The sequence below is a fragment of the Sorex araneus genome, chromosome X, assembly GCF_027595985.1.
Source record: "Sorex araneus isolate mSorAra2 chromosome X, mSorAra2.pri, whole genome shotgun sequence".
NCBI classification, from domain to species: domain Eukaryota; kingdom Metazoa; phylum Chordata; class Mammalia; order Eulipotyphla; family Soricidae; genus Sorex; species Sorex araneus.
In genome coordinates this window covers 206,863,512-206,884,895 of record NC_073313.1, presented here as the reverse complement: position 1 = coordinate 206,884,895, position 21,384 = coordinate 206,863,512, and the positions used below count along the sequence as shown (strand labels likewise).

Genomic DNA, 21,384 nt, shown 5'->3' with positions numbered 1-21,384 from the left:
GTGAGGTCTGCACAATGATCCAGTAATAGGAAAACCTTCCGAAACAGGGGTGAACCCCCCTGAAATGCTTTCCTAAGGCTAAAGAGAGGTAAGCTTGCTACCTGGACCCTACACTTTTTTTTGGCACCCAGTAACAAAAGTAATTTGGCAGGGGGGTGGGGGGCGGGGTGGGGTGGATTCCTACTGGCAGTGCTCAGGGATCATTCCTGGCTCTATGCTCAGGAGTAAAACCCCTGGCAGTACTCAGAGGACCATCTTCAGAGCTGGGGATCAATCAGGGGTCAAATATCTTACCTCCTGTACTGTCTTTTTGGCCTGACACAAGTAATATTCTTTGCAAAGGTGGATGTGGGGTGTACACCTGGTGGTGTTCAGGGTTCATTCCTGGCTCTGGGTTTAGGGACTACTCCTGGGGACTCTGGGGACTGTATAGGGTGTTGGGACGATTTTTAAATTGTCCTAACAACTATATAATAACTACAAGGCTCTTTCCTAGTGCTGGGACACACCAAGTCACCTCCTCAGCTCCTTCCTGGCTGTGTACTGTCTCAGGGGGCCACCAACCACCGGGTCTGTCGCTGCCGGAAGGCACCCAGCAATGAGGAACTTGGTATTTCTAGGTGTGTCCCTTTTCACTTCCCAGCAGTTAACTTCTTTGAGCTGTCCTTGCCATGTTGGACTGAGTTCTCCCTTTGAGTTTTAGGTTTCTTTTGAATCTCCCTGGGGTGCTAGATGACCCCAATTACAAGATGTAGAAAACTGTCATTTCCTTTCATTGATACAGATGATGTCATACATCTAAGTTCCCAGGTTCTTTGCTTTGCTTTTTTCTCTTTGTTCTGGTTTTTGAGCCACACCCAGAGGGTGCTCAGAGGTTACTCCTGGTGGTGCTTTTGGGGAATCACATGGTGGCAAGGTTGCATGCCTCCCACATGCAAAGCATAAGCATGTGTACTCCCTCCCTCCCTTTCTGTCTCTCTCTGTCTCTCTCAGTCCCTGGTTTTCAAAGGTGATAAGACTGATGGACTGATGGCTGTTGACCTGCTTTGCAGTAAATTAAAGCCTCTTAATGTGTTTTACTAAGCTGTCACCAGGCCCCAGCTTCCCTCTCTGGAGTTAGTTTTTTGTTCTGAAGTGGAGACTTTTTTGCAAAGCCATCCAGTTAGTGTCTATCTATCCTCTTCAAACTTGGGACTCCCCTGTCCTTCTGAGTTGGTGGCTCCCTCCTGGGTGTTCTTGGTTAATATGGCCAGAAACAAAGGTGGAAAAGATATAGGTTCTGTATAATCCAACTGTCACAGCAAGGAAGAAGCCAAAATGTGTGCCTCAGGCTTGGTGGTTTTTGGGGGTAACAGGAAAGTGGCCTGGAGCAGCCAGGGAAGTTTCTGGTAATGCCAGACCAGTGGGAAAATTCATGAGAACTGCAAGCAAATCTCATCCTCTATTTTTCTTTTTTTTTTTACTTGTTTTTCTATGGCAGCAAACCCAAGGCTCATGGCACTCCAATTCGAAAGTGGCTTATTAAAACATCGATCTGCAATTCAGAGGCCAAGAGAGCCAAACCTGCAATAGAACCCCAAACTGTGGACTTAAAAGATTGTCCGGTTCTTGTGGGTGTACGCCAGATGCCTTCCTCACACCTTCCCTCACTCCATAATCCACTGCTCTCTAGCCTAGAGTTACCCTCCGAGCCTGCTCCTCCAGATTCCACCCAAGAAAGCAGCCCCCCAGCTAGCTGGCATGCTCACTCTCTTTGAGACTTGACTTCCAGTGTCACCGAGTCGCCATCTTTCTTGTTATGTAAAGGCCCAGGGGCAGGAATGATGAGAAAGAAGCTGAGTTTCACCAACCTGACCTGAGTCAGGAATGAAGTGTGAAGTGAGGCTGGATAGGGGCTCCTGGTCACAAGTCTGTGTCTGGCTATATTAAGTGACTGTATTTAATAGCTGCAAGAAATTACCTCTCTCTGTATTTTATTTTTTGACATCCTTTTGAGGGTGTCATCCTTTTTATAAGGAGTTAGTTTTCAACATTACATGAGTTTTGTTTATCTTCCCCATTGCACAGAATCTTTTTAAGGCCAAGGATAATTTTTTTGATAGTTTTATATTTTCAAGCGAAACTCCTAGCATTGGTATTCTGTATTGCTTCAAAACAAACCTATTGGGGGGCTGAGCGGGGGGAGGGGCAGATTAAAAAAAACCTGCGTTATATAACTCAGTTTCTGAGAGCTATAAAAAGAAGCAAAACTTTCAAAGTACTCTTGTAGATTTTTGTTGTTTAAAAACAGGTTAAAAAGGTGTGGGATTCAGGTGGACCGATTCTACCTAAATATTCAGATTCTTAGTTGGAGATTATTTTCTTCCACAGTTTGAATCAACCAATCCAGAGCTTACCCCATGAATCTGGTAATATTCTCAGTGATAGAAAACATATTGCTGCTAATTATGTAGTGACATGATTAGTGATACAAAAATAAAGGGATTCAAAACATTTCCCATCCTTAATGAAATCAGCTTCTGTCTACGTTCTCAAAAGTGCAGAAGCTTGCCCCAGGCTTCTCATTCCAAAGAAAAATAACTACCTTGGAAATAATATGCACAAACAAATACCCCCAAATATGGAACTTCTGTAGTAGAAGCGACCCCTTAATCCAGCAGCAACTGTGGCTCTCAGCCGGCTTTCTGCAGCCCAGGGCAGTGGCAGCTGCTGTATAGCATCACCGACCCATAGCTAGCCTACCTCCGAAACGTTATAAATATTCATGTATGCCATAGAAAGCCACAAAGGGCTTTATTCAAACATTTTTTTGAATACTCCTTTATGTTCCTCCCAAAAGAGAAAATGTCTGCTTGTCTTTTTTCCCCCTCTCTTTTGCAGAAGGATCAGCATGTGAAATTTTTTTTTTGTTCATACTCATAAATCCTGAAAGCCAAGATGCAACAAATTCTCTAATCCCCATTTCATACCTCAAAGGTGAAGAGGTTCAAAATAAAAGAACTTGGGGCTGGCACAGCGGTGTGCTGTGACAACGCCAAGCTGCCACCAAGGAAGGCATCTGTGTTCCTGGCTACCCTGGTGAGCTCTGCCCTGGCAGGGACTCCCGGGGAGGCGGAGGGGGGTGGAAACTGCATCCCAGTCCCCCACAAAGGCCGCCAGCTCTGCTGCCACTTTGGTCTCGGTGATGAATGACTGGAAGCAGCAGTGACATCGCCCTGAACATGAAGGTGTCTGCTCCCCTAACTCCAGCCAACAAGCAGTGACCACCTAGGGAAAGGGGTAGGTGCACGAGGGGGTGTCTGGAGGGCAGGGATTGGAGAGTTCAGGGTACAGAGCCTATGCCAGGTGGGGCCAAACCAGTTTAGGAAACCCAAGAGAATCTTTTGGAAATTCCATCTGTCTTTCCTCCTTTCCCTCCACCACATCTAAGTCATGGAAGGGCAATCATAAAATTAAATTTTCTATTGGCATGATTTATCCAGAAATAAATAGATAGATAGGTAGATAAAGCTTAAGACTTGCAGGAGAAGAACGATTTTCCTCAGAATCCTTTATCCTTTACTTTCTCATAATCACAGAACCCCTGAATGGTCACTGAGCCACACAAAGGCTGAAAATAAGGAAGACACAGTCACACTTCTGCGTGACTGAGTATCTGGCTGATAAAACATGGGCTGAACAGTGAGCGTGACTCCACATCAAAAATCTCTGAACAGGAGCGGCACGGAGATGTTCCGCAATCTGGGTCCATGTCGCTGGTGAAATGACGAGTGGGGAGGCCTGGAATCCTGATGGCTTCCCAAAGGTTCAGGGAGTTTGGGGCTCCTTCCCAGAGATGTGGGGGGGCTGGGGCTGCTCCTGATGAGACTCAACCAGCAGTGCAGTTCTGACGGTTTAGAGCAGTGCTAGGGTCACCAGGCCAGTTCCCAGAAGCGTTCAGAGGACTATGCTAGGATCAAATTTGGGGCATTAAGTCTGTCACTATGAGTGATCCCCTCAGCCCTCCGGCCCCTCACTTCTGGAATATGAATTAAAAAAGAGATAGTACAGTGGGTAGGGTGCCTGTCTTGCATGTGGCAGACCTGAGTTTGATTTCCTGAAATACATATGGTTCCCTGAGCCCTACCAGGAGTCAACTGTGCTCCCCACCTGAGCACAGAGCCAGGAGTAAGCCCTGAGCACAGCCAGGTGTGGACCCGAGGAAAGAAAGTTGTTAATATTCTTATTTCTATTCTTGCAGCTGAACTGTTCTCTCAGCAACCTGGTCACTTTTTGGCAAATTAGGCTCTGTATGAGCAGACCGGGAGGCCCTTGTCCCTCACAGCCCACATATGAACCCACTGCCCTCAGGGAGAAAGGGGTCAATACAGTTATGGCAGATGATCCAGATTCTTCCTCTAAAGACACCAAGATCTAAAAACCCCAATGAAACAACTTTCATTCTCCTCGACAGATCTTCGCCTGACTTCTGTTTGTTCAACTTGGTTCGCTTTAATGATCGAAAGTTCTAAGTCTTGGTGGAGTCCCTAGGAAGCCCCGCTTCCCGGCCTCTGTGCACATGCAAATTTGACAGTCCAGCAGTTGGCGTAGCCGCTCCTCTGCCCACATTTCTGCCTCAGCCACCCGGAAGATTCTGGCTCCTTGCTAAGTCTTTCATTTGTGGAAAACAGGATTTCTTTTAAGATGTCAGGGGAACCCGTGCTTTATTCTCCATACTGAGACGTGAGCATTGGCTGTTTTCATGTTGATCAAAGAGTTATAAAAGTGACACAGAAATGGAGTACTCCATCCTGTCCTGGGTGAAGTGGGTGGGGAGACGGCTGAGAATGCCGGTTCTCTGCGACAGGATGTCTGTGAGGACAGCGCAACTGTGCTCCTTCCTGACAGGTTCAGGTGTGGGAACAAGGATGACTCAGCCTGGCCATGATTCTCAGCCAGACCGTGCTTTGCAACAAGCTTGTCTACAAAGCTGAGGGCCACGGACCTTCCAGGGTTGCTGAAGGGCATTTCAAATTCCCCTGGATCGCCCAAAGAAAAAGCTGATGTTTTCGGTTTTTTTTTTTTTTTTTTTGCTTTTGTTTTTGTGTCTCCACACCTGATGCTGCTCAGGATTACTCCTGGCTCTGTGCTCAGCAGTGGCCCCCCGGCAGGGCTCGGGGGACCATGTGTGGTACTGGGGATTCAAATTGGGGTGTGTGGGATGCAAGGCAAATGCCGGAGAGCCTGTACTTTCTCTACTTTCTCTCCACCTCCAAACAATTAGAACAGTTTTCTGCTAAGGATTCTAGAGTACTCTATGGCTTATAGGAAGATTTATTATTCTGGACCCCTGAGCTTTACTTACACCACCACACTCAGCACCACAGACCCCTGCAAATGCTGATCTGCACAATTACACTACGAGATCCCATCTCTCTGGCTGCAGCCTCGGGATTTTATTTTTTTTATTTTATTTATTTTTTTTTAATTTTATTGAATCACCATGTGGAGGGTTACATGGTTCTCAGGATTATGTCGGTTATACAATTCTCAAACACCCTTCCCTTCACCAGTGCCCATCCTCCATCACCAACCCCCCCAGTATACCTGCCGCCCCCTCCCACCTCCCTAGTCCCCACCCTTGTACTTGATAAGTTTCACTTCGTTTATGCCTTATCTCGATTACATTCCATGTTTCAACACACAACTCACTACCGTTGTTGGGGTTTCCCCCAAAAAAGAAAAGCAGTCCTATTGCCAAGGAGGCATTTGATAGTTCTCCACTGCTAAGAATATAGAGATATTAAGTCCCACTGTTTGTTACATAACTTTTCTTTTTCCCCCTTGCCCCGCGCCACCGAGTTCACGCCTGTTTAATAATCGCCACGCTGTTTTGGTTTCACGGCCACACACGGCACTGCTCAGGGCTTACTTCTGGTTCTGTGCTCAGGGATCAATCCTGGCTGGACTCGGGGGACCATATGAGAAGTCTGGGATGGAACCCACAGTGGCTGCATGCAAGGTAAGTGCCCTGACTGCTGTACTATTTCTCTGCCCCAGTCTCAGGACTTCAGAAGGCAACAGAGACCTCTACTAGTCTGTAGTATGTGGTAAAGAAAAGTTTTGGTATGATCCATTTTATCGCTTCAGAGGAGATAAGGAAATAAATGACAAAGTAACAAATGCCAGATGCTGCTACTTTATTTGGGGGTCGGAGGAGGCAAAGGAAAATACCAGGTGCTGGTTCTACCTTATTATTATAAACTTTTTTTTTTTGGATGGATGGTAGTGATAGTATATAAGCTGGGGCACTTGCCTTCCACATAGTAACTCCAGTTTGGGTTCAATCCAAGGCATAGGGTGATGCCTTGGGAATTGTGGAATGGAGAGTCCCCTTCACCCCAGGTATCCACCAGGTAGTCCCGGCAATCCTGGCACCACAGGGCACAAACAGCAACTCAGGCCTCTCACTGAACCACTGCCTGGTTGGCCAAGAATCCCTAGGAAGGGTCCCCAGCCTCCTGATCACCACTTGAGAAACCAAAAGCAACAACAACGACAATAATAATAGTTTGAGCCCAGGAGATAGTACAGGGGGTAAGGCTCCTACTTTGTACATAGCTGAGCCCAGTTCATTCTGTGGCATCCCATATGGTCCCCTCAGCCTCACCAGGTGTAATCCCTGAGTGCAGAGTCAGGAGTAAGCCCTGAGCACTGCCATGTGTCCCCAAAAAAGGTAGGTGGGGGACTGGTTATGAAGATTGCCAGGTTCTCTCTCTAAAATTGAGCAAACTGGACTGGAATAGCTTACACATGGAGATGGCCGCTATGAACTAAAGATGGTCTGTGGTGTTGCCTTTTTACCATGCGAACTCAAGTCAGGCTCAGCACATCAGCATCTCAGGGATCCTAAGGCCTAGTGGCTCTACAGACCTTTCAACACAACAGCAACATGCAATATTGTGTACCATTCCTGCATTTTGGCACACAGTGAGGTAGCTGCTGTTGTGAGCCAAGGCACCCAGAATGCTTGGTTGCATGCAAGAGCTGACAGCATAAGGCAGACTCATCTGAACCGAACCTTGCCTAATTCCTTTGCATGCAGACCCGTTCTCAACACAGCAGTGTCTAGGGAGATAATTTCCTTTATGATGACAAATGCAATTCTTAAATGGGAAAAAAAAATACCCAGAGTGTTTAAGGTTATAATACCATACATACCATTTTTTCAAAGTTTACTAGATTGTCAACGAACGTCTTGTTCCCCTCATGAGTGAATGTCATATCTGCAAAGAAATAAAAGTCGCATTCTAATCACTAACAGAAATATGTCACAGGAAGAAAGCACAATAGCGCCATTAGATTATGCCGGAGGATTTGCATAATACTGCCGTTGAAAAAAGCTGATAATAGGCCCCTTTTATGTTAGGTGTTTAACTTTCTAAAACATTTTACCTGAGATTAGTAAAATTTCCAAACGCGCCCCCTGCTTCCCTCTCAGGTCTCCCCAATCACGGCTGCCTGCTCCAACAATCATCTCCCCAGCCCCTTCAGGAGAGTTAAGGGGCCAGGGCAGAGGAGGACAGAGCCATGTTCCAAGGAGGTTGGTCTACCTGGGCTACGGTTTATTCTCTGGCCCCCACACCCATCATTCCCTTGGCCCAGGCATGCATTCATATTCTCTCTCTCTCTGTCTCTCTCTCTCTGTCTCTCTCTCTCTCTGTCTCTGTCTCTGTCTCTCTCTCTCCCCCCCCACCCCTTTCTGGGTCACACTCAGCAATGCTCACAGGTTACTCCTGGCTCTGCACTCAGGCCACAAGGGATGCTGAGGATTGAACCTGGGTAAGCCACATGCAAGGCAAATGCCCTACTCACAGTACCACCTACTACCACTCTGCCAGAAATTCTCTTAAGATTACCTTTAATGAGCAAAGGCATGAAGGGGGTGAGTGGGGGATCCAGCTTAGCTACCGTCAGCCTGTAGGCCCTGTGATTTCTTGAAGGATCCTTCCAGGAAACAAAAAGAAGCTGGTTAAGGAACAGTGAGTGACACAGATATCACCCCGCTCAACTTTCTAACACACCCACAGCCCTGCCGTCTGCAATCAGGGAACTGTGAATCAAGAGCAGCTACTGTAGAGACTTGGTTAAACAAACTGATGTGTGTTCTAGAACAATGTGTCAGGAATGGCAGGAAATGGTCTTTCTCTTTTGTTGGAAAGAAGTGATGATGCCTTCCGCTGCCCAGGGGAGAGGCCCCTTGAAGGCAGAAGAGATGACAAGCATGTACCATCAGTTCCCACCGGCGGTTCCCCTTCTTTGGAAGCCTCCACATCCTTCCTGGGTGTCGGCATCCCCTTCCTCGGTGCCCAGCACAGCCAGTCTGAACTTGCCTGTTGTGAAACGATCCCATAACTCCTGCCAAGTCCCACTCACTCCGTTTCTGTCTGTTAACACCTCCCAAGCAACGGGGGAGAAATAATTTTGGCCAGCCTAGGAGAATGCAGCTTCCGATCCACAGCCAATCCCTGCTGGGTGGGTAGGGGCCCGGGCCTCTGCTTTTCTTAGCTACGCAAATTGACCTTATGTGGGACATAAGTCCTCTTTAAGTTAGTTCCCGAGGGTGCCATTCATTACTCAGACATGCTTGTTTTAGCAGCACTAAAACGGGATCATAAACTTCTTAAAGTCATACAAGGACAGATGAAATTTCTGAAATGAGAACTTCAATTCTGCTAATCAGATATTGGATTAATGCAGACAGTGAACAGAACCACGGAGCCAAGGAGCCGGCTGTCACTTACCATTAAACTTTCAAACTCTGCAAAGAACTTCTTGAACTTGCTCGGCAGTTTCTGTTAATGAAACGAAAATGCCACACGCATGCGTCAGATTCAATATTGAGATAGGTAACGTGGGTTACTATTTCGAGAGGAAATGCATTTCCTTTGGCTCTAATCAAACATCTCTGAGACAGGCTGGATTGGAATCTGCCTTATCATCTGAGGAAAATCTTGCAGAATATAGAGAACTGGCCTTTTCAAAAGTCAACCTAGCGGAACCAAAAGTAACTACAGATGCTTGGATCTTATGCTTTATAAAATGTTTTCTGAGGGGCTGGAGCAATAGCACAGCGGGTAGGGTGTTTGCCTTGCACGCAGGCCGACCCGGGTTCAATTCCCAGCATCCCATATGGTCCCCCGAGCACCGCCAGGATTAATTCCTGAGTGCATGAGCCAGGAGTAATCCCTGTGCATCACCGGGTGTGACCCAAAAACCAAAAAAAAAACAAAAACAAACAAAAAAAAACACCAATGTTTTCTGAGACGGACTGTTCATACAGAGGGCTGTATTCCTTGACTGTAAGAGGTTCGTAATTAATCTTCTACCCCACTTTAAACTAGCTGATCTCCACAATGGGAACTTAGACCAGAGAAGTTACTCTGTGTTTTTCTACATAAGCCTTTATTTTGCTACATCCTTTCTGATCCTTTTATAAAAATGAATAGTTCTACCAATTTAATTTTTGGGGGAAGTGGGGAGGGGGCTGATTCCACCTGGCTGTGCTTAGGGATTATTCCTAGCTCTGTACTCAGAGATCCCTGTTGGCAGTACATAGGAGAACCATAAGCAGTGCTCAAAATCAAACCAGGGTTGGATGTGAGCAAGGCAAGCCCCTTAACCTCTGTGCTATCTCTTTGGCATGGGTTCTAACAATTCAGCAATTTTTTATATTTATATTTTGGCATGATGATCGTTGATGGGATTACACAGCGCTGGGGGCAGTTTCTGGGTATGACCACCCAGCTACTGGAAAATGGGGGATCTGGGCGGAAGAGGCCCAGTCCCGATCCAAGCAGCTTGGAGATCTCAGCCCCGGGTCCCACACCTGGGTTCCTCTGCCGCTTCCTTCAATCGTGAGGCTCGTCTGAACTTGTGGAGAGGGGCCTTGAGCATGGCTGTGGCTGGGTTCCATCAACGGAAAACATCCAGAGACTATAAAACCAAGCTCCCGGAAGCAAGGGGCTGCAACATCGTATAGCCTAGTTCTCCCTCTTGGAGAACGTGGCAGGCTACCGAGAGTTTCCTGCCCCCATGGCAGAGCCTGGCAAGCACCTTGTGGCATATTCATATACCAAAACCAGTAACAACTATGGGTCTCACTCCCCTGATCCTGAAAGAGCCTCCAATGTGGCACGGTTGGAAAAGGACGAGTAAAGAGAGGCTTCTAAAATCTCAGGGCTAAGATAAATAGAGATGTTACTAAGACTGCTCGAGAAAATCAACAATCAATAGGATGATGATGATGATGATGATGATGACGACGACAATGATGATGATGATATTTTGGCATACGATTAAATGCCACCGACCGTACCACCTGTGCGTATCTACCCTGGTAGGCCAATTTTTAAGCATCTTCCCATCTCTTTGGTTTTACTCTTCTTGGGTTCTGAGTTTTTGGTAAGGTTCAGCCTTTTTTCTCTGGCAGGCCCACATCAAGAGACAGTTTTTGTGACACTGTTGCCATACGGAGACCTGGGAAGCTCTGACCAGTCTAGGGCTGTTTCTCACGGGGCGCCCTCCCCACCACAGCCCGCTGACTCAGCTTGTCTCTCTGCAGAGAAAGGCTGTCTTCTCTCTCTCACTTCTCAATCTCAGTAGAGTCCCACGCAAGCATGTGCTACCAAGTCTTCCTTCATTTAGGGGAACTATTCTTCTGTAGCCCCTTCACAAAAATTTTCCTTTTTTTTTTTTTCTCTTTCTGTGCTTTATTTTTATAAGAATAACACTGGTTTGCAACACTATCAACTTTGGGACTGGAGTTTCATACATAAACAAATATATATACTCCACTATTCTCAACGCCAAAAGGATAGTTACCACACAGCATCTTCCAAGAGACCCCCTCAACCAATTCTTGTCTCCTTTTCAAGTTAGACTTTAGGGAACCCAGAAATGCTTAGTTAGAGGAGATGACCAAAGGAGTGAAAGCTGGGCTGGACATCCGGGGTGCCAGGATCTCATCCCACCTGGGGTGCAGGAACCAGCATGTTTGAGGACACCTTTCCATGAACAGAGACTGCTTTTTAAGATCTGGGGTGAATGTTTTTTGGTTAAAGCTGTCATTCCAGATCTGTTGGGGGTCAGAGGTAGGAGGGCAGGTAGTAATAATAAAAAAGTACGGGTCTAAGACGTACAGACCTACACCCTGATTCCCGAGTGCTCACTGGGGTAAACACTGTATGTAGCTGTGCCCCCTCCTCCTTCCAGGGTCACCAGACAGTCACTACGATCACAATTTGGAGAATGTGGAGGGAGAGATACTCCTGGTGTGAGTAGGCAGAGGCCAGAGTACCTGCTGGGCACTGCACAGGTCAGCAGGCACCATCCTGAACCCCCAAACACTATTCTGCCATGGAAACGGCTCTGGGTAGCCTCTTACTGGCTTTATCTTAGGTCTCTCTTGCCTTCCATGCGGAGCTTTACCATGTGGTTTAACGCTCTTTCCTGCTTGGCCATTGCCAACCTCCATCCCTGTGAGTCAGGTTCCAGGCTACACACTGCAGGCAGCCGTGGGCTATACTCACCCAGGCTACGAGGGGTTGCCGGGAAGAATGTGGTCAAATGCAAGCAGGGAAGCCCCAACCAAAGATGTGGATGAGCGGGCAGCTCTCCCCACAGAGGAATCTCATTACCTGTGAGGCCCCGAGTTCAGTCCCTGGCATGACTGCGTATGTTCCCAATTAAAAAAAAAATAAAGTTAAAACATAAAAATAAAGAAGGGCTTATAAATGAGGAGAGGCTAATCTGTTCTTTCCACCAACAGGCAAGGGTAAAAATAGCAGCTCACAGAAGGATTTGTTCCTATTCCCAGTGAAACTGAAGGACTGGCCAATTAACTCTTTCTCTTTGCTGACTGTAACCATCCTCCCCCCCCCAAAAAAAATCAGACTTTGATAATGTTGATAATATTTCCCACGTTCTGGCCTGCGGGACCCACCCTTGGATTGTGGGGACCCCCTTAGAGACTCGGGGTTGTCTCTGATTTTCCAACCAACACTTTCGGTCTCTGTGGATGGAAGAGCAGCCGGAATGGTTAGGTGAAGGGCAAGGTTAGGAAGCTGCCTGGTGGGAACGCTGGGTCTCCAGGCCCCGGAGGGGCTTGACTGTGGGGCAGGAGAGGCGCTCGTCCTTTGCCTTCCTGGCTCAGGCTGGCTGGCAGCACTAACCCCAGCCCTGGGCAAGGATCCTTGCGTGGCACGCAGGCCTCCCCGGCTCTCTCATTCCTATATTCAGGGGATGAGCCGCTGTGTGCTGCATCTGCCTGGAATTTTCAGAGAAATCCAAGACAGGAGGGCCTGTGAGGACCTGCCCTATAAACAATGGAAGCACTTAGGAGGGACAGAGGCAAAAACAGCTCCAAGGGGCGGGGGGAGTAGGGAGGGAAGAGGCAGAGGTGCCAACAGCAGCCTTTTAGCACCAATGCCAAGCAAGTCTCTCGTAGCTTCTCTGCACCCTCTCTTTGTGTCCTCCTCACACCGACTTTTTTATTTTTAGTAAGAATCTATTTCTGTATGTCCTATCAGAGGTTAGTATTTTTTTTCACCTGTGTAGCACATGAAGGGGTCCGGCCCTTTGTTGAGCTCGTAGCTAATGAAAACTGCTCTCTAGTCAAGGGGCTAACTCTCGATCACAGACCCTAATTTGCTGCAGGAATTTTCAACACACCTGCATAACTTTGGCCCCGAACTCGTCAAGGCAAATGGAGAGAGAGAGAGAGAGAGAGAGAGAGAGAGAGAGAGAGAGAGAGAGAGAGAGAGAGCTGCCAGGCCGTAAAGAGAAACTTAGGGAAACTTAGTACTTAGCTGAGCCAAACAGTTGGCCTTCTGGCTCATTCTCATAGGAGCAAAATGACTTCTCGGATAAAAATGGATCTTCTGTCCTGCCTTAATCATAGATAAAGCTTATTGCAAAAGCAATATACAGACATTCCAGGGATAATGGAATCTAGGTGCAAAAGCCGTATAAGTCACCCAGCAATGCTGCGGAATCGTGTCAGACCCAGGAAATGTTAGTATTATTTATTTGGTTGAGGAGACAGAGCAGGTAAGACCACCCCGCCTCCCTTGCCCCAGGCACAAAGGGACAATGCCTTTTTAAATTCACCCTTGGAGGCAGCTTGAAAAAGGAGACAGGTCACCTCCCTCAAAATGTGCCACCTTTTCCATTGTCCCACGAGTGTGAGTGATATTTCTACATAAAAAAAGCCCACTGGTGAGCCAGTGTTTTATTCTTAAGGCAAAAGTCACAGCTGGATCTCGGCTGAAGCTTACCTCCCACGTGAGTGCCAAGCGGCTCACGGCAACGTTACTCAGTCCCATGACGATGGCAAAAAAGGAATTCAGGTTTTTATACTCCTTACAGCTGAAACACAAGAGGCATATGTCTGAGTCAAATGCCAGGATGGAGGGAGACACATGAAAAAATCAGTCTTTGCTGCTGATGCTCATTCCCACATGTCAGGACTCATTATGCACAAAGGCTCTTGGGAGATTTCATGCCGTGCAGGTTCCCATGGGTGACCCGTTGTCCTGCTGGTTGGTTTCTCACAGCCACCTGAGCAAGCAAGCGGATGCCTGGGGCCTCCCTGGTTCAGGCTGTGAGAAGGAATCTCAAGACGCCTACATTTGGGAAGGTGATTATGATCTCCAACCTTGTTGGATATGGAAGGAATGACCTCATGCGAAGGGGAGAGAGACGGCCAAACATCCCTGCCGATTTCTGGACATTCGGTCTGAAGACAGACAACTCCTGGGGTGGCGTGAGAGAAAACTAAGGCGCACAGCCATCCCTCCCTGCCCCCCCCCCCCGCCCCGAAACAGGTTCTACCTGAAAAGTGCTTCTAACTGGCTGAAAAATACCATACCAGTTCCCAAGTCATGATCCACATAGGCTCAAGGAGTTTTACAGCCGAGAAAGAATCCAAACTGACTCCCCCCACCCAAGAAGCACCCCATTTTCTCTGTGCAATTGATCTATCCTTTGGAGTCGGTTCTTGGCTATTCTCGGGGATGAATATACATCTGGGAATGAGACATGTGGATGGCAATGTTCTGCCCAGATTCTTGGCTTCACTTGTGAAAAAAAAAATAGGAAAAGAAAGGAATCAACAACTTTTCCTTTCACATCAGCTCCTTGAAAAGGGGAAGAACTATTCATTTGCAGTAAGTACAAATCCTTCAGCCGCCCCCCCCCCACCCGGCCCCGAACCAATATGGTTCTCTAAATTAACCACATAATCATTAAATTTTGTTTCGATGAACATTTTCGCAAAAGGCTAAATCATTGTATTTGCTGCCTATGTTCTTACAGAGGGAGCGGTGAGCGATTCTTTAAACGATGCAGAAATCGGAACATACATTGTGGAGAAGCTCGGGTGTCTGACCCCTCCAGGGAAGAGGCAGCCAGGCCTTTGCTGCCAGGGGCTCAGCATCTGCAGGCCGTTTCAGAGAGGCCGGGACTGAAGCTTGAGCACCGGCATATCGACAGATGCTTCTCCGCGCCCTTCCTGCCTCCCAGGTCACTCCTTATCCCCCTAACTTTATCATCTTCAATCTCTTCCTGTGTATGGCTGCTGAGGGAAGGGGGGAGGGGTGAAGAGGCGGGGGGGGGGGCGGTCAGAGATTCACCAACATCTGAAAACAGTGAACTGCACAAAGTTCTGGGCAGATCAGAATAGGCTCAACTTCTCTAAAATTACCCCGGACAAAGCACTCCTGCCAAGGAGGGTTTAGACCTCCTTCCTACAGGTCTTGATTTGTACAAGTCAGTAAGCTTGTCCAGCTGGGCTGCTGTACGGCTCCAGGGTAAGCCGGGGCAGTTCCTGACAGGGAAGCCTGAGAAACCCTCTGTACCCGGGGCCAGTGCCACTGACTCATCATCAGAAAGAAGAGAGAGAAGAAAGGCAGAGAAGGGGGGAAAGGGGAGAAAGAACCTCTGAGGTTTTTTTTTTTAAGGATCTTAAAGGCTACATGTGCCAAGTCACAGGATGAGACCGCAGAGGCTTCCTGTTCCCCCACCTTGGGTGTTGTTCGCTTCTCTCCCACCACCCGCCTAAGGTGAAGAGAGAACGTCTCCTAATAATGGCGAAGCACACGCGGCCGCCGTTTCCATAATCTGCCCCCTCTGAACATGTGAGGGCATTTGTCGCCTTGGAACAAGGCTGTTGAGACTCCTCGGGAAAGTGGAGACACGCTAACCACAAATTTGCAAAACACATTGAACCAAATCTTTCTTCCTAAAAGGCAGATTTTCTAAATTAAGAGATACCACTGCGCAAATCCAAAGAGATTTTGATATCCTGTTGAACCATCATTCTTTTTTTTTTTTGGCAACAAAATTCAGAGGTTTGGCAGGCTGATATATATAAGACTGTCGAGCAGCACCGACTTCTTTGTTTAGCTCTAGAAATCAGACTCCGTGTGGGATCCAAACTGTTTGGCTCACAAAAAACTGCCTCGCTGGGGTCACTGGTGCCCCCACCCTCCCTGGCTACAGCGCCCTGCATTCAGAAAGGAAAGAAGTCTCCCAGCCCCAAGCCACATTTAGCATTTTATTTTTAGCTTTGTGGTGATACCAAAAACACAGAAGTAAACAGGAGGTTGTCAGGCATATCTAAATAGCAGGAGAAGATTAAATTCATGTCAGGGAGAAATCTAACTGGCCCCTGCAGTAAATAAATTGTTTCCCACGAAGAGCCGTTAAATAGAATATTTATAAGATGCTTGCATTTTCCCGATGTTTATGGAGATGATTTTCATGTACCAGGTTGGCGTGCCTTTCTGCATTTCACGGATGTTCTTCTGCTGAGCGGGAGTGCAACCCTACACGCATGTTCCTACTGCCCTCTACTGGCGGGAAAGTGCCATGCTAGACAAGGCCATGTCAACAGAACTTTCTAGCCCAGGACTTTGCTTGCCGAGGGACTCCTGAAATTGAAGGAGGCACAACGTTTGAGGAGTTCAGAGTGAAAAAAAAAAGAAAAGAAAAACTTTGACTCAAGTACCAATACTAAAATATTAGTTTAGACTAGGGATATCAACTATTACAAAGGCTAGACAAAATTCATCTTTTGCAAGAGTTTGGTTATTTTTCAGTCTCTGTGGTTGGTCCTTGTGTCTAGGGAGATTTTATGTCATTATTTTTCTTTTGAATTATTATAGGAACAAGATGAAAGTGCAGCTCAAATATTTTTCTTTCCCTAAATGAATGATACTTACTGGGCCGCTATCTTAATGAATTTTTTCAAGAGCTGAACACGCTTGCTGAGCTGGGAACACAGGCAGATCTCAGTGACGACCCAAAACTGAATTTCATTAAATCTCCTCAGGAATAAATCCAAGTTTGCTGTGGTCTTTTTAAAATTATGCCTTCCAAATGTGTGATATATTAGCTCCAACTAGAAAAAGAAAGAAAAAAAAATTTCACGACTCTGTTTTTCCATCACAGTGCCAAACAAACACTCCTCCCCCCACCCGCTGGTCTGTCAAGACAAGCGGCCAAGGCTCAGCAAGTGGACACAAGCGCTGACCAAGAGTCAACACGCACCACAGACATGAAGGGCTTTAGTGGGGCTTGTTTGCTGCCCAACATAAACTAGCTATTATGTATCGGCTTAACATATTCGGGAAGACACAGCTCACCACGTCTTCATACAGATTCATAAATCATAAGACTCTCTCTGAAAACACTCAAAGACTTTATAACAGGCCTTATTAATAAACCCGATGGTTTAAAAAATTGTCATGTGGTTTCCATATTGCAGCTTAGATTAACACGGACCATCGCAGAGGGGTGGGGGGGGGTGGCTTCCTGCAGAACTGCCACGGTACTGACACATGCTCCCCATCCCGAGCCTCACCTCGTGCACACAGTTGAAGAGTTCCCAATCATAAATTGTCATCTGGTATGCTAAATCTTTGGAGCTCATCAGTTCAAAAGTTCCCACTGTTCCAACAGTTGGGCCTTCCTGTTCTGGCAAGGGAGTCTATGAATAATAATACAAAAAAGATATTTAGAATCTCAAAACAAGTACATCACGCTCGAAGGCTTAAAGGAATTTTTGGGGGAAAAGGGTTCTGGAAAGGCTTCTATGGAGATAGTGAATCTTTGATTTTTTTTTTTAGTCCCATAGAGAAAGATGCTTGTGTATTATTATTTATTATTATTATTATTATTGTTACTTGGTTTTGGGTCACACCCGGTGATGCACAGGGATTACTCTTGGCTCTGTGCTCAGGAATTACTCCTGGTGGTGCTCAGGGGACCATATGGGATGCTGGGAATTGAACCCAGGTCGGCCGTGTGCAAGGCAAATGCCCTACCCACTGTGCTATCCGATGCTCCAGACCCAAAGATGCTTGTGCTGTAAATGCTCACTTGCTTCAGTGCCGTTTCAGTCGTCCCCACCCTCACACTAATCAGCCCCGCTGGCTGGAAACCATGGACTGTGGGACAACCCTGGGGAGCTTCTCTTCTGCATGACCTGGGAGCTCCCAGGTAACAAACGATTTTTTTTTCCCTGGTAAAGGGGCAAAAAGTTCTGGGAGACATCGTGTCCTCCTTTTCCATGGAAACTGCTCCCGGTGAGGCAGTTTGACACACTTAGCCACAGCTCAACTTCCTACAAAGATCTTGGCCAAGTGTTACACCTTGCTTTCTAAAATACACTGCCTGGAGCGCTGCAGGAGCAAGGGTGAGGTCACCCAGGATGGCTGTCTCTCTGAGAGAGGCTGAGCTGAGCTGACAAAACACACAGTCAAGGTGTCTTCAGCAGAAAACAAAGCACTGTTGCTCTCTGGAAGACCCACAGTCAAAACTTCCCGTGTGACTTACTAGCTCACTTTTCTGTGCAAGGAGATCCAGCGCTTTTTCTAAATAACACGAAGGACCTATCTACTGAAAACAAAGGCATACTGGATTACTATGCAGACATCAGTACAGACATGAACCAAGGTACAAAGATCACAGGATTCCCAGAGAATTTGTGCAAGAGGATGCCGACTCTATCTGGATATTTAATATGGAGGCTGGACACACCGTTATTGCGATAGCCTCTGACAGTTCCTTTCTAGAGTGCCTGCTGCTGTCTGAGCACCAAAGAAATGACGCTCTCAGGTTGGAGGTGGTACGTGCATTTGAAAGTCTGTGGCGCGTAGAGAGGAGAGGGTCCTGGCCAGCAAGACCCTCTCTGGCCAGCTGCTGAAGTTCATCAACATGCAGAAAAGACGCAGCTCCAGGCAAGGCCTCCATCCTCACCCGCCTCCCCAGATCTACAGCAAAAGGAGGATTTGGAAGAAGGTGAGTGTTGAGAGTCAGCAGGCAACTGGAATGCAGGTGTAGAGAGAATGAACATAAGATTCTTGAGATAGAAAGGACGCTCGACTCTGAACTGTGAAGCCGACAGAGGTGGGTGGGCAAACAGCGAGAGGCTTTCCCCGAGCACCGAGGCCGAGCTGCTGCAGGAAGAAAGGTGGGGAGGTGGTCCCCGGTCTTGCTTGCAGGAGCAGAGCATTCAGGTGAACACAAGCATGGCTTAGATGGATCCTGGCGGGTCTCTGAGTCCAGTATGAGGAGCTAGGGTTTTTAAGAGGCCTGGGTGGTGCCCATCCACGCAAGTCCTGAGCACCAGACGCAGTCCCTGTATCTACGGAGCGGGATGCCCGCTTATCAGGCTCTTGAAGGTGATTCCAGCTCTGCTAGGCTGGACGCATCTTGCTCTGACTTTACCCCAGCTTGCTGCGCCAAAGCATACAGCGGGTCTCACTCCTGTGCACCCTGCAACTTTGCTCCCGACGGCTGTGCTGCAGTCGTGCTAACGCACAGGAAGGGGTGGCTGGCACACACGCTGGACCTCAGCGCTCAGTTTGACGGGTACTGATTCACTCCATGCAGGGAAACAGAGATGACAAACCCAGTTCCCAGGTTTCCACTTTAGGGAACCAGGCTGATTCTGAGGAGTGAGCAGAAGCCAAGAAGGAGAAAGGCCCCGAGGCGCGGAGATGTGAGATAGAAGAGTTCTGAAAGCTTTGCAAGGCTAGGTCTGCAAAGCTGACACCCCCCAGTCACAGACAGGCTGGCCACAATCGCCTTCCCTTTTGCAGCTGCTGTGGAGGAGGCAGCCCCTTGCCCAGTCCAAGAATCTGCTTGGCCCACTCCACGCCTCAGCTGCCGCCACCCGCATCTGCAGTTTCCACGGCTCTTTTTTTTTTCTTTTTGAGTCACACCCGGTGATGCACAGGGGTTACTCCTGACTCTGCACTCAGGAATTACCCCTGGCAGTGCTCAGGGGACCATATGGGATGCTGGGAATCGAACCCAGGTCGGCCGTGTGCAAGGCAGATGCCCTACCTGCTGTGATATTGCTCCAGCCCCTCCCCGGCTCTTCTCATAGAAGGTGCACACTGGTCTAACACTGAGAAACACACAAAATTCTTCTCCTGTTGCTGGTTTTGGGGCCAGGTCTGGTTCTGTGCCCAGGGCTCACTCCTGGTGAGGCTTGAGGACTATCAAGCGTGCTGGGGATTGAACCTGGGTCTGCTGCAGGCAAGGCAAATGTTTTACCTGCTCTATTATCTCTCCTGCCCACAGAGTTCTTTTAATCATGGGTACTCCTGGGTCCCTTTTGAGAGAACAGTGGGATCCCCCAGTGAAGAGAGTGGAGAGTTGGCCACACCATCGTTTTGTCGTTTTTGCACCAGTCGGCACAGCCTTTTCCCCCACACTACTCCAGAGGCTATCTAAGTAACCAAGTGGTCTGCTAGACAGCACCCCTGTGGGCTGTTTCTTAAAGACACCCCTGTGGGGAATGTTGGACAGATGTCGCACAGCTGAGAGGATGTGGACAGACAGATCTAAACACGGCCTCCCAGAGACACAGCACTCCCACGGACTCTTCCTGCTCTTCCTGACAGCTGATTTTGTGGTGATGCTTAAACAGGGGTGACTGGAGAACGTGTTGTTTCTTCCCAAAGGAGGAAACCATGACACAGGAAGGACAGGTTGACTGTCAATGGCAAAGGGATGGCTCAACTGCCCGTCCAGCAGGGCCCTCTATTTTCCGGGGCCCGCACATGCTCTGTGTCTCCCTCTGCATTGGCCTTTGTCACAGTGGATTCTCAGGACACTCTGGTGTTTCGCACCACACTGTGAGCTTCTCGAGGCACACATAAGGACTACGACAAGGTCTTCTTCAAGACCATTCCAGAGGCCAGGAATGATGGTGTTGCGGGCACTAAACAAAAGTCCGGGGAACCAGCGAATGAGTGAAAAATAGAATCAAATGAGAGTGCATTTGTATTTTGTTGTCATTTTCTCTGGGCTCACATGGATGATGCAACAGAATGACAAGAGAACAAGACTCAGAATCTCAGCCCTTTCCCGACGAGGCTCAGTCACGGAAGGCGGTTAATTCCAGAAAACGCTATCCCGCACTCTAATTCACTCTGCTCCTGGCAGCCTGGGTCACACTGGCTTGTGCCTCCTACTGTACTGGCAGTCACTGTCCAAAGGACAGTGGCATGGAGACACTGGTCCTGAGCCACGCAGAAGCCGGCTCGGCGCGGGCACAGAGTAGATAGTTTATAAGGACGTGTTGATGGATCCAAGGGGCTGGCCGGCACTCTGGACAGTGGGGGTCATCCTGCAGACGGCTCTTCCTCGAAAGACTATCGTCAGAGAAATCTTCCCCAGGCCGGAAAAGGAGTTCTGGGCCACGGCTGCTGGTTGGGTGAAACAGGTAAGATTCAACCAATCCTGAGTACGAGTGCGTGGAATGAACCTCCCTGGGGACAGCGGGGCCCAGAGAAAACAGGAGCTCACCAAGGTCATGCCCCGTGCCCTTGTGGCAACATACATTCCTTCCAAGCACTCAGGTCTTAAAATGGAAGAACGGCAAGGACTGAGCACTTGTCAGGCTGCAGGCTGATGTGCAAATAAACAGAGGCTTACAAAGCTAGCCTCTGCCCCCCACCCCCGTGCGCGCCCCCCTCCCCCAGCTGGAGACAGCTCACAGGCGCCATCTGTAAACATCACGTGGCTGTTCTCAGTGGCCAAGAGGCAGCTGGCCTGAGTGCCGGGTGGCAAACAAACCACGCAGCAGCGTCTCCCTCAGGGCTGCAGGGACCCGACTCAGAGCACTTTCGTTTCTGTGGGAGGGTAGTACAGCTCCTTTATAAACCCCTGGTCCCCAAGCACTGAGAGAGAGTCATTGCTTAGAAAGTCATAGCTGATGAGTGAAAACTCATGAGAAGGACTAGTGAGTTGACCTAGATCTTCTGGCCCTGGTGGCTGAGGACAGGAAGTGAGCTCAGGGGTTGGGATGAGGGTCCAGTTGAAGAACAA

General features: G+C 48.2%; 1 protein-coding gene across 2 annotated transcripts in view; it reads right to left on the bottom strand.

Moving 5' to 3' along the window:
* RAPGEF4 (Rap guanine nucleotide exchange factor 4) overlaps positions 1-21,384 on the bottom strand; it is a 338,326-nt gene that overhangs the window by 8,121 nt on the left and 308,821 nt on the right. For both annotated transcript variants that reach the window (XM_004601156.3, XM_004601157.3), the window contains 6 exons: positions 16,904-17,029; positions 16,263-16,441; positions 13,317-13,407; positions 8,784-8,834; positions 7,899-7,986; positions 7,201-7,265 (listed from right to left, as the gene is read on the bottom strand). In XM_004601156.3, the coding sequence (XP_004601213.1) occupies positions 7,201-7,265; positions 7,899-7,986; positions 8,784-8,834; positions 13,317-13,407; positions 16,263-16,441; positions 16,904-17,029 (600 nt within the window). The remainder of the gene's footprint in view (positions 1-7,200; positions 7,266-7,898; positions 7,987-8,783; positions 8,835-13,316; positions 13,408-16,262; positions 16,442-16,903; positions 17,030-21,384) is intronic.